The sequence below is a fragment of the Trichechus manatus genome, unplaced genomic scaffold (genome assembly GCF_000243295.1).
Source record: "Trichechus manatus latirostris isolate Lorelei unplaced genomic scaffold, TriManLat1.0 scaffold00030, whole genome shotgun sequence".
Classification (NCBI taxonomy): domain Eukaryota; kingdom Metazoa; phylum Chordata; class Mammalia; order Sirenia; family Trichechidae; genus Trichechus; species Trichechus manatus.
This window is the reverse complement of record NW_004443966.1, coordinates 4,092,610-4,105,136: the sequence shown is the minus strand read 5'-3', so window position 1 is coordinate 4,105,136 and position 12,527 is coordinate 4,092,610. Positions and strand designations below refer to the sequence as shown.

General features: G+C 45.0%; 1 protein-coding gene across 2 annotated transcripts in view; it reads right to left on the bottom strand.

The window, feature by feature from the left end:
* The window catches only part of LIPC (lipase C, hepatic type), a 159,000-nt gene extending 148,178 nt beyond the window's left edge, over positions 1-10,822 (bottom strand). Inside the window, exons 1-2 of one of the 2 annotated variants that reach the window (XM_023729674.1) lie at positions 10,596-10,822; positions 10,255-10,386 (exon numbers count right to left, since the gene is read on the bottom strand). In XM_023729674.1, coding sequence (XP_023585442.1) covers positions 10,255-10,339 — 85 coding nt within the window. In that variant the 5' untranslated portion in view covers positions 10,340-10,386; positions 10,596-10,822. Of the gene's footprint in view, positions 1-10,254 lie in introns of both variants that reach the window. The other variant, XM_004374610.2, reaches the window with a different exon arrangement.
* Positions 10,823-12,527: the final 1,705 nt, after the last annotated feature.

Below are 12,527 nucleotides of genomic sequence, written 5' to 3'. Positions count from 1 at the left end.
ACACACACACACACACACACACACACACACGCAAAAACCCAAACCCAAACCCATTGCTGAGGAGTCAATTCCGACTCACGGCAAGCCCACGTGTTACAGAGTAGAACAGAGCTCCATAGGGTTTTCTTGGCTGCAATCTTTAAGGAAGCAGATTGCCAGGACTTTCTTCCACAGCTCTGATGGGTGAGTTCAAAATGCCAACCTTAAGGTTAGTGGATCGTTTGTGCCACAAAGAGCCAGATACACAGTAGGTGGTTAATAAATGCTACACTGTATTTTCGTATTTTTACTCAAGTAACGTGAACCTTCTAACGAGAGCCTTCAACCGTGCCCTCCCTCCATGAGGTATTTTCTTAAGCGCCGCTATGCCAAAATTTTTCTACATGTTGCTGAAAAAAAGAATTAACGTGGCGCACTTACGAAAATTCCTTGCTGGGGGAGGTTGCGGTTGGCAAATAAACGTAGAAGGGGCGCCTTATTTGTGTAAAAACATGGTCGTTTGCTGCTATTGAACTTACCATGTTTCAGCATAAAACAGTATATTGTTTTCACTCTGTCATTTTCTCTTGGGATAAGGAAGCTGCGAAATTTGTCTCTTGAAAGTTTTGAGCAATTGTGGAAAGGCCAATCAAGTGAGAACCCATAATCTGCCCAGCTTTTGGTAATACCCGGCTTGTGTGAAAAGATTTTCTTCATCATATTTTCCAGCCTGCCAAGGAGTGGCTCAGTGTGTAGGGTCAGTTAGCTATTGCATCTAGTTCTTTCCGCCAATGACAAGTAAGTCTCAGCCTGTGAATTTTTCTTCATTTCAAGAACTGATTTCTTTTTTGGCATGCCGATATTTTATTTTGGGGAATAAATGTTGATGAATATCTTAGGGTTTTTATATTATTTGGGGTGTGGCTACACCTGGGGAGGTCAGTATCCAGGATGGTGCTGTGATCAATAGATCAATAGATGTTGACTCGCCCCTAACCCCAGAGAGTTAGAAATGAAGCCAGGTTTGCCCAGCCTAAAAGTCGGGAGACCTGGATTGAAGTCTTGACTTTGCAATTAGCTAGTTATTTTTGTTTTTCTAGTGCTTCTCAAATGAGCCCTGGTGGTTCAATGGTTAAGCGCTTGGCTGCCAATTGAAAAGGTTGGCAGTTCAAACCCACACAGTGGCTGTTTGGCAGAAAAGACCTGGCGATCTGCTCTCATAAAGATTACAGCCTAGGAAACTCTATGGAGCAGTTCTACTCTGTCCAATAGGGTCGCTATGAGTCAGAATCGACTCGACAGCACCTAAGAACACAACAATGACAGCGGCTCTTATCACCACCCATCTGTCCATTTGTGGTACTGTGGTGGTTTGCATGTCGCTGTGATGCTGGAAGCTATGCCACTGGTATTTCAGATACCAGCAGGGTCACCCATGATGAACAGATTTCAGTGGCACTTCCAGACTAAAACAGACTAGGAAGAAAAGCCTGGTTATGGACTTCTGAAAATTAGCTGGTGAAAACCTTATGGATCACAAGGAGGATATCATGTTTGGTCAAGCAGAGGGCCGATGACGGCGCGGGAGGCCCTAGGCTAGATGGATTAGCGCAACAGCTGCAGTGAAAGACTCCAACATGCTGGGGATGGTGGGGACGACAAAGGACCGCACAGTGTTTCGTTCTGTTGTACGTAAGGTCGCCGTGAGGGCAGCTAACAGCAAGGACGACCGTGGTCCTCAAGGTGTGGCCCCAGATGCAGTGCATGGAAACTTGTCAGAAATGCAAATTCCTGGACCTACCCCGGACTCAAGGAATTAGACTCCCGGGTTGGGAGCCAGAAATCTTATTTAAACAAGCCTTTCAGGTGATTCTGAGGCCTACTAGTTAAAGAACCACCAAGTAATCTAGTCAAATTCCTTCCTGTTTTCATTTTGAAGTAAATTAAAATTTTTTTTTCAAATCATTAAAGTAAACATACTGTATACATACTATAACATTACATAAAGTTGGGAAGAGACAAAAATTTAGACATGAACTCAGCTGCAGTGCAGAAATTTTTGTACTTTTTTTCTTACACACGTATTTTCACACAGTTGTGATCACAAAGCATACACGATTTGGTGGCGTTTTTTTCCCACTTCACATTGGAACGTAAGCACTCTTCAGCGTTCCTGCCTGTGTATCTTCGTAAGAGTGATTCTGAATGGCTGCACAACAGCCCCTGTAATAGCTGTGGTACAATTTACTGCACCAGGCTCCTTTCAGGAGGTGAAAATGCTGTGGACAGACAAGGAGGCCTCCCCGTCCCCCCAACCCATTGTGGAAAAACAGAAACTAGGAGTGTTTCTGGAGGTAAAGTCGTACGCAGAGGGGAAAGGGAGAGTGCCCTGAGTTTTCCAGAATCATCCAGAAAGTGGCTTCTTCCAAGCCTGAAACCCTGAGGCAGCTGGGAAGCCGCTGCGCTACCTCGTCACCGTGTGGGAGAATGGCACCTTCTCCTAGAGCAAGGCTGACCCTCTTAGGAACCCTGCGTCCTCCAGTGTGAGAGGGATTGGAGTTTGTCTCTTTGCCCTACGCTGGGTTGCCCACCATGCCTCAGTTTCCCCACCCTGCTGTGTGGTCCTCCCTGCAGGACTGACCAGGCTCTGCCCTATGGCCTGGTTTTCACATTGGGTTGAATTCCGGCCATGACATCCAGCCTGCTTGGCAGAGGGCCACATGCCCTGCCTGCCCCGGCCACTCCCTCTCCCGAGTGACTGGACACTGATGCCCAGCTGCGAAGGCCTCACTCCGGAATGGACAACCTCCTTGGAACTGCTTGCAGCCACCTTCCTGGCTATGTGCTTCTGCCCTGGGAGGACCCGGTGAAGTCAGGACAGCCCGGGCTGAGGTCAGGGTAGTCACAGCCCTCGGATACTGTCTTGTGGGCCAGGCCCAAACCAGACAAGCCTCTGGCCCAGGCCGGCCTCTCCTTCCCTCTTCCTTCTACTCGCCTGCGAGGATCCGGCATGCCTTGCAGTGTTACAGCAGCTGGTGCGGAAAAAGGGCAGAGCGGAGGAATCCTGGTACAGGATTAGTCATGAATGATTTCCCTGCAATCGTGGAGGCCTGCCAGGAATTTGCAGGCCCCACAGGGGAGTGATTCTGGGCCTGGTTGAGCCCATGAGAACAGGTGGAGGTAGAGGATCTGAAGGAACAGGGCAAGGTCTCTTTCCCAGGGTCCTCCTGGGACAGACAAATCCAGGACTAATCTGATTGCAGTTAATTGAGGTCTTTTTTTATTTTAAAAATTTTCTTCTACATTTAAATACCTTTAATGAAACTCCATGACCTGGAAACTTTTTATACTTTTAAATATACTTCAAATCCCTAGAAATATACATGCGTATTAGTTTTCTGTTGCTGCTATAACAAATACTACAAGCATAGTAGCTTGAAAACTACTCACACTAATTCTCTTACATTTCTGGAGGTCGGAAAGTCTGACATGGGTCTCACTGAACATTTTAAAATCAAGGTGTTGGCAGGGCTGCATTCCTTTCTGGAGGCTCTAGAGGTGAATCTGTTTCCTTGCCTTTCCTAACTTCTAGAGGTCATCTGCATTTCTTGGCTTGTGGCCCCCTTTCTCCACCCACAAGGGCCAGTTGATTCCTTCACACATTGCATCTTCTGATCTTTCCGTCTGCCTCCTTCTCCACATTTAAGGACCCTTGTGATTACATTGGGTCCAGCATAACCCAGGATACTCTCCTCATCTCAAGGCCAGCTCATTAGCAACTTTAGTTCTATCTGCAACCTTAATTTCCCTTTGCTCTGTAACCTCACATATTCACAGGTGCTGGGGATTAGAACATGGGCATCTTTAGGAGGCTATTTTTCTGCCTACCACGTGTATACAATTTTTCATAGTCATGATCCAACATGTATGTTATTTGGTCCTGTTTTTTCCCCAACTTATTTCATATAAATTTCCTTATACTTATTTTTAAAAGCTAAAAGACCAGTGTTTTTGTTTCCTGTTTTTAACTTTTTTGGAGGTCACAGGCCCCTTTGATAATTTGCCAAAAGCTGTGACCTCTTTCCCTCACTCAAAATGCACACATGCACAGCTTTGGGTAGCATTTCAGGGGGCTGCATTGGTGGGTCACTGGTAGAATTCTTGCTCTCCATGCAGGAGACCTGGGTTCAATTCCTGGACAGTTACCTTATATGCAGCCACCACCCATCTGTCAGTGGAGGCCTGCGTGGTTTTATGATGCTGAACAGGTTTCAGTGGAGCTTACAGATTAAGATGGACTAGGAAGAAAGGCCTGGAGATCTACTTCCAAAAATTAGCCAGTGAAAACCCTATGGATCACAACAACTGGATTTACAACCGAGGCTGGGGATGACTCAGGACCAGGTAGCAATTCACTCTGTTGGGTGTGGGGTCACCATGAGTCAAGGACGTCAGCTAACAACAACAAAAGCTCTGAAACCCAACCCCAGTGCCAGGGTAAGATCCTGGGCGTTAAACTATGAATGTTTAAGGCTGAGAAATAAGGCTTTTATTTCTAAATCCCATCACTAGCACACCCAAAAGTTCCTAGAACGTAGCAGCTATACAAAACCATGTTTGTTTAAAGACTGAATTAACAATAATGGACTGTTCATTCTCGACAGCTTGTTGTTTTGGGACATTTGAGTTGTTTACAGTTTGTCGCAGTTGTGACTGGTGTTGTTATCAGCACCTTCCTATGGCTTTTTTTTTTTTTTTCTTCCTTCCCTAAAGGCCTATTTTGGAAATTGTTGGGCTTGTACCTTTGTGTATGTTGTTCGCACCACAAGGGAGGCCTCGTGCCCCTTTATCCAAATATTATCCTTCAAGACCTTGCTCAAATGCTACCTCCTCCCAGAAGCCTTCTCTGTTCCCCACACTTGGAAGCAAACTTGCGTGCCCCTCTACTTCCATTGCCCAAAGTCAGCTCCCCTCTGACATACTCATCACATTCCACCTTCTGTTTGAGAGAAATTTATATACGTGTCTTATCTCCTTTGTTAGACTCAGTGGTACTGGCTCTTTGACACTGTGTGTGTGAATTTTAGAATCTGAGGTGCTGGCATTTCTGAATTAGGTGACTTCAGACCTAAATTAAAAAAATTCCATTATGAATTAAACCAAGATTTTCATTTCTGCTCTTCTAAAGAAACCATTTAGTCTTTTGTCAAAGTTTTATTGCTTGGAAAACTTTGAAGGCAGAAACTGGAATTTCTAACTTAAATAAAGAATTGCCTAGTGTCTATTAAGAATGTTTATGCAGCTGGCCCCAGAGAAGACACCTTGATCAACAGGAGTTTAGAGAATAGGGATGAGAAAGTTAAATGAAGTTAGAACCTATAAATAACTTTATAGCCAAGTATATATAAAGTCTTAGTTCCACTCTGGACTCCTAAATTAATTTTTACTCACTGAGATTTTTACACTATATTATTTCTGCTAGCTCTTTGTAAATTTGAAACTAGATAGAGGCTAAATTTATTAAAAGAAGGCAGATCACAGCTTTAAAAGTCTTGACTGTAACACAAAGAATGCAGAGATTCAAGCTTTAACTTACGTAAATAAACTTGCTAACTTAACTGTTTTCAGGGAATTCACCTTGTGAATTCCCTGGCCCTAAATCACTCCTCCTTAGCTGCATGGATGATATTTACATTTCAAAGGACTTTAAATTTAGAGCTGATTTAATCTTTACTCTTTCCTAACTAATGTTAGATTTTACATTTCAAGGACTCCAATTCAGTTGACTCAGCCTGCAATCCATCACTAAACCTCCATATCAAAAATGTTTATACTTTAGAAATAAAGCATTAGTCAAATTGTATCAGGAATAAGAGATTTGTGTTAGGTTAGAAATCAGTGTTAAGAAAGTTTGCAGTTTAACCACCCCTTGTAAATTTCCCTTCCTTTCCCTGCATTTGCTTTCATGTGAAACCATTTGCTGGTGTTTTACTCTGCCTGTTAAATACCCCATTGTTCTGCCTGCAGAGCAGAACAGCCCAGCAGCCTGTTTGGATGTCATGTGTTTTCTCCATTCCCTGGAATGAAATTATTCCTTCAATAAAATTTTTGTTTTAATTTCTATTGGAGCATTGGTCCAGTGCTTCCACTAGGACAATACCCAGAGTGGATCATTCTAATACCCCTATACTCTATAAGACAAAATTATTTTCATTAATACTCATGCAAAAATCAGTAATAATCACTATTTTCTTAATTTGTTCTCTAGTTTTAAGCAGTAAGCAATATACAATGAAGAATAAATTTTAACTTTAAAGATATCTAAAATTGGTAAAACTATTTTATAAATGAACCAAAGTTTTTATTTCCCAAACAAAACATTACACCTCACAGTTCACCATCTGTTTTACTGTTTTAAGTTCTAAACACATATAAAAACTCCAAGTGGCCACAAAGAATGACAGAATTAAAGTAGCTCAAGTTACGTTTCTTTGTGTTTACAATTGCGATGCTATCGGTGTTTACTTTGAATCTCTGTTTAAATGCAGGAACATGTAGTATGTACCAAAACAAATACTAATGATTCTGACCCATGGCAAACTTATTCGAACAATAAACACATATCGCCGAGTCTGTGAGTTTTTGGGGGCCCACTGTACAGCAGGGAGTTCTCTACATTAACATTAAGGTAAAAAACAATAGCTATATTAAAGGATAAGTTCTAAAAAATGTGCTAGTTTCAAGTTTACATAGATCTTAATAAAACTCAATAGCAACTAGAGCAGTTGTTTACAACTTAAATCAACTATTTTTTAGGGAAGGAGATTTATTTTTATCATTGACATTATTTAGAACTGTGATCATGAAAAACAGACCAACTTTTAGTCAGTTCTTTGGGGCAGTTCTCCTTTGTCCGAATAGGGTCACTCTGAGTCAGAATGGACTTCTTGGCAACGGGTTTTTTTTTAAATGTATTGAAACTCTCTACAGACAATGGTTCCTTTATAGTCAGCTTCCAGGGAAGAGAGCTCTCATCTCCCCACCCCTGGTCCACACTTGATTCCACCTAAGCTCCTGGAGGGCAGGGAAAGGATGTGCAGTTCACACTGCCTCACACACTGCCTTGGGCACAAAAACTCACGGTTCTGAGTGCGACCGAGGACCCCGGGTCTCAGGTTCGGGGGTCTGTGACATCCTCCCTTTCCCATACGGGAGGTCAGATTTTCTTCATATACTTCAAACAAGGCAGCAATTCACAGCACATTGAACGTAGAAACAGGTAAAAGAATTCACCTGTCTTCTATTAAGGCAGACATAGAAGAGATTTGCAAAATCTCTTTTTAAAATGATGTCATTCTTCTCATATTTTATGAAGATGATTATTTTCATAAATTATGTTATATATGTTTATGTGTGATGGGTTTATGGTTGCTATTTTAGAAAGCATTAACAAATATATTTTTTAATTTCTCAGTTTTAATTTCTAATATGGTAATATGGTAAACATATATAACCCACATAAAAAAGGCTCTTTGGGGTCCTCAATAATTTTTAAGAATGTAAAGTGTCCTGAGACCAGAAAGCTTGAAAGCCTCTGCACGAATGCACTGCGTTGTATATGGCAGATGCCCATGTACACTTATTAAATGAATAAGGGACTGACCCAGTGGATTTCAGCTGCTTCTAGGATTTGGAAGCTGTGGCTGGCATTGGAGGTGGGGAGGGCACCAGTAGACAGTGGTGGCTGGTACCTGGAAGGTGAGGGCCGCCGTCTAGGAGCAGCAGCTTCCATTTGAAGCAGTGTTGGCTCTGATGGCAATGCCAGGGGGTGGTCCTGGGTCTCAGGCACCGAGGTCTGAGGACGTGGGTAGACCGGGGGTCTTGAGGAAGCTGAGCACATCCCTTTAGAGTGAAGGGCAGGAACGACTGACCAACTCTGTCTCCTGAGGGAGGAATTGAGCAGATCGTTTTTCTAGAAACCTCTGAGTATCATATCACAGGGCATGACCACAATGGAGAGACCGTGCCTTCAGGCAGAGAGACTGAGGCTCCAGGTGCCTCTCCCTGTTCTGCCCTGGTCAGCTATGGGACCTTGGACAAGACACTTCACTGCTGGCTGACTCGACCATGTGGTGAAGATGGAATAATGTGTGTGGTGTCTGATGCATGGTGGACACACAACAGACCCGTGAGTCCGTTAGTAGAATACGATTAATGATAATAAAAAGAAGTAGGCTGGGAGGAGGGAGCTTAAGGAAGAAGGGTCCTGGAGGGAATTCTTCCTGGCCCTTGACTAGTGACAGTTGCAACTTGGCATAGATCTCAGCACTGTTGACATCTTGGGCCCGATAATCGTGTTATGGGGGGCTGTCCTGTGCATTGCAGGATGTTTAGCATCATCCCTGGCCTCTACCCACTGACAGCCAGCAGCCGCCATCACCCACTCTTGTGACAACAAAAATGTCTCCAGACATAGCCAAATGCCCCTTGGGGGACAATATCAGCCCTGGTTGAGAGCACTCATCTGACGGGGCCCCACTGTGGGTGCCTGCTTCCCTGCAGTTACCTCAGGAAGGCCCCTGCCAGCCACCTGCACACGGGCCCGCTCCTTCAGGAAGAATTCTGAGAGTCCGCAGACTCTGAACACTAATCGGGGCTGCTTCCTTCCACTTTGGACAAACCAGGACCCTGGGAGAGCAGCAAGCCAGTAAGCACAATGAGATTTGTTGAGGAAAATACGGACAATGTCCAGGAGCCCGGGAAGGGTCCCTCCCTTCAACCTCTGCCTCAGCACCCATGGCTTCAAACCCCGGAGTCCTGGTTGCAAACAGTCCCGGCCAATCAGGAGCAGGATGGATAAATTCACGCAATGAATGTGACAGCGATGAGCGAGAACGAGCTGTGCAGATAGGAGCTGTACGGATGACTGTCACCAAGGGAAAGAAGCCAGCAGAGCCCAGTGTAGATTTCCATTAAGGAAGAGTTCTAAGCAAGGCAAAATCAGCTCCGGGTAAGACTCAAGAGGTACATGGAGGAAGCTTCTGGGATGCTGGTCTAGTTCATGAAAACTCATTGAGTGCTTATGATGCAGGCACTTTTCTGTATATGTATATTAGACTTTGATAAAAAAGTAAACAAACAAATGAACAAAATAAACAACAAAAACAACATCTGGAGCCAAAGGGAAGGTCAGGCCCTTCAGCAAATCGCTGCGAACCCAGGGAATAAAGTCATCAGCGGTTTTGCTCATGTGGCTGTCAATTATGACGAAAGGTTCATCGCTGGAAACGACTTGGTAAGACGACGCACGCAAAATAATTAGCGCGGTGCTTGACACGTAAAATGCCCAGGAAGTGACAACAAAGCATACTACTAACAAGTTATTAACTCACCCAGGATACAAAATAATGATCAAATACAAAGGAACAATCTTTTTTCTTAGAGGGGGAAAGAGAAGGTCCTGGAATTTTCAAGTATATCCTTTGTGAGTAAATTCCTGAATCACAAAGTTTTTGGAGCTCCCATCAGCCGTAGTCTTTGAGGAAAGAAAAATCTAAGTCTCTACCTTGGCACGACTAGCTCCTAACCAGTGACCAGCACAAAACCATCCCAAACGCCTGTCCAATCGGGCTAAGTTGTTCAGTTGACTTCCTACTGGTCATTTTTTGATCCAACGCACTGTTGGGCTATGAACCAGAAATCCACCTGTCTGATCAAGCATTTGGAGCTGTGTTTGGCTATCAATCTAGCATATGAATTTACAGACAGAACAGGTGTGACTGCTGTTGGATTTCTCAGTCTCAGAGAGAAACTTTGGCAGAAAAATGAAGTCTAGAGAACTGCAATGATATGTCTACTCCAGACCCGACTGGGACCAGGACTCTTAGAAACTCCTCTCTTCTGAGGGAGCCAGGCAATTACACAAACCCCAACAAGACAGAGCACTGCATTGCAAGCTGTGCTCCCCAATTGCAAATCAGACACCAAGTGAACCCTCCGGAAGATTGCAAACTCTTTCAGATTATTCTCCTCCGAAGTCTTAGGACGACTGTTTCCAGCAACTTCGCTGCTGGCTGCAGGCACTTTTAGAAGGCTATTACTTCCAGAGTGGTTCTCTAAAAGTGCAAACTGCTACATGTCGCTGTGAACCTGTGACGCGCTCAAACTGCCACCCAGTTTTCTCTGAAGCCCACAGCCAAGGACACGTGGACTCACTGTGCCACACATTTAAAAAGAAAATCCATGCTCGTCTTTGGAGACAAGACAAGCTCTTACCTGGTCCCAGGCTTTGTCCATGGGCACTTGATTGGATCCAGATGCACAAAACGAAGAAAACAGAGACACGCAGAGGACTTTCCATTTCTCCTAGCGCAGCCGGGTCCAAGGGCTTCTTGCTAATTTCCAAAGCTGAAGAGACCAGATCGCCTATTGAGGCTTTGTTAGGGGTGGCTGCCCACTAATAATTAACCTTTAAACATGCTATCCAGGGTCCTGGCATTTTCCTTGCTGCCCCCAACCCCAAATCTAACTCTATCAAAGAAAAAAAAGATTGATTCATAAAAGTGTTTCTATCCCGATACATTTTGAAAATAAAACACATGGCCACGCGTTCTTACCTTTCAGACCAAGGTCGCAGTTCCAAATTGATCAATTTAAAGTTAACGCGCTGTGTTTGGAAAACCTGTCAAAGGTCAGAGGTAGGTGGCTCCCAGGTGTTACCTAAGCCGCCCTCTGAGAGAGCTTCGGGAGGGATGAAGGCTGTCGAAATGGTGTTTCAAACGCCAGGCTGAGCCCGGGGAGAGAGACTGTGTTCCTCTGTGCTGAGCCCCAGAAGCTCCATTTCCTGCTGAGTTCACTGAAATCACTGATGCCTGTGGTCAGAGTGTGGTGAGGCAGCAGAGTCTGGCTCCACTATGAAAGAGGCGGAAAACCTCTAACCTCAGGGTAAGAAGGAGCTGACGGAGAAGCAGAGGCAGAGGCGGAACTTGATGGCCTCCCTGTGGGCCCCACTGACGGATGATCCTAGAGTAAACACACCTTGTCCTCTGTGCTCGTTCACACTCCAACCGCGTAGAGGACTTTGGCTGTCTGAGAAGGAAGGCCACTCAGTGAAACCATGTAGGGGCAGCGCTGGCGCTTGTCATATTCCCTGCGTCTCTAGTTTTATTTAAAGTCAACATTTTTCTCTTTCTTTTTTTTTTTTTTTTGTATGAGTACTATGTGCCAGGCACAGTTCTAGGCCCTAGGGCTATAGAAGTGAACAAAGCAAAGATTCCAGTCCTTCTGGAACATTTCCACCAGTCAGGGCAGGGGATGTCAGATAATATGGTGCAGTGGTTAAGAGCTCAGCTGCTAACCAATAGGTCAGCAGTTCGAATCCACCAGCTGCTACCTGGAAACCCTATAGGGCAGTTCTACTCTGTCCTACAGGGTTGCTATGAGTCAGCATCAACTCAATGGCAGTGGGCTTGGATTTTTTGGTTATAATATATAAGAGAACCATGTAGATTTATAGAATGCAATGAGGGCTATGGGAAAAGGAAAAGTACTGCAGAGTTTGGAAGTATGTGGGAGGTTGGGAGTGATTTTAAATAAAGTGGTCGGGGTGAGCAAAGCTTGAGGGAGATGAGGGAGTTAGCCTCAGGCAGACGGGACAGCCAGTGCAAAGGTCCTGAGGTAGGAGCATGCCTGGAGAGTTCCAGGAACAGCAAGTACGTCAGTGAACAGAAATCCAGCAGTGGGAAGTGAGGTCAGAGAGGCATGGACGGAGGTCACATATTGTGTAGGCCAGTATGAAACCTTTGGTTTCTGGGCTGGGAGACATGAAGAGCCATTCTGAACAGAAGAGTGACATAATTTGAATTAAAGTTTTAAAAGATCACTCTGGTTTGCAAGGTTGGGAACAGAGTACAAGGGAGCAAAGATGAAGGTGGGAGATCTGTTAGGAGGTTCTTGAAGTGATCAGTGATAGGTGATGGTGGTTTGGCACAGCTTGTAACTGGGGACATGGGGAGCGGATGGATGATGGAGATATTCTGAAGGTAGAGCCTACAGGATTTCCTGACGGCTGGAACGTGGGATGTGAGAAGAGGAGAAGTTGAGGATGACGGTAGCCTTTTTGGTTAAACAGGTGGAGGAATGGTGTCGCTGTCAGCCGAGACAGGGAAGGCTATGGGTGGAGCACACGTGCTAGGTGGATGAGGAATTCAGTGTTGCCCGTGTGGAGTTAGAAACGTCTCTTAGACATCAAGTGGAAATGTTGAGTAGGCTGTTGGATGACTTGGTGATCATTGCGTGGGTGAACATGGTGGGAAGGACCTCCCAAAGCCACCAGCAGGTTGGACAGGCTGGACCCTGGCCCAAGGCCTAACTCTCTGCTGTCCTGTGGCTGCTCCCCTTCCAGAGGGCTGTGGCTTGGGACCACCTGGTCAGATGTGCCAGCTCAGGAGGGGCTTATGCCCTGATCTCTGGCGGGCTCCTTCCTACCTGCAGAGTGCAGAAGGACATGAAGGCCAACTTTCTTTTTTCCCCTTGGGGGCCACCTGTGT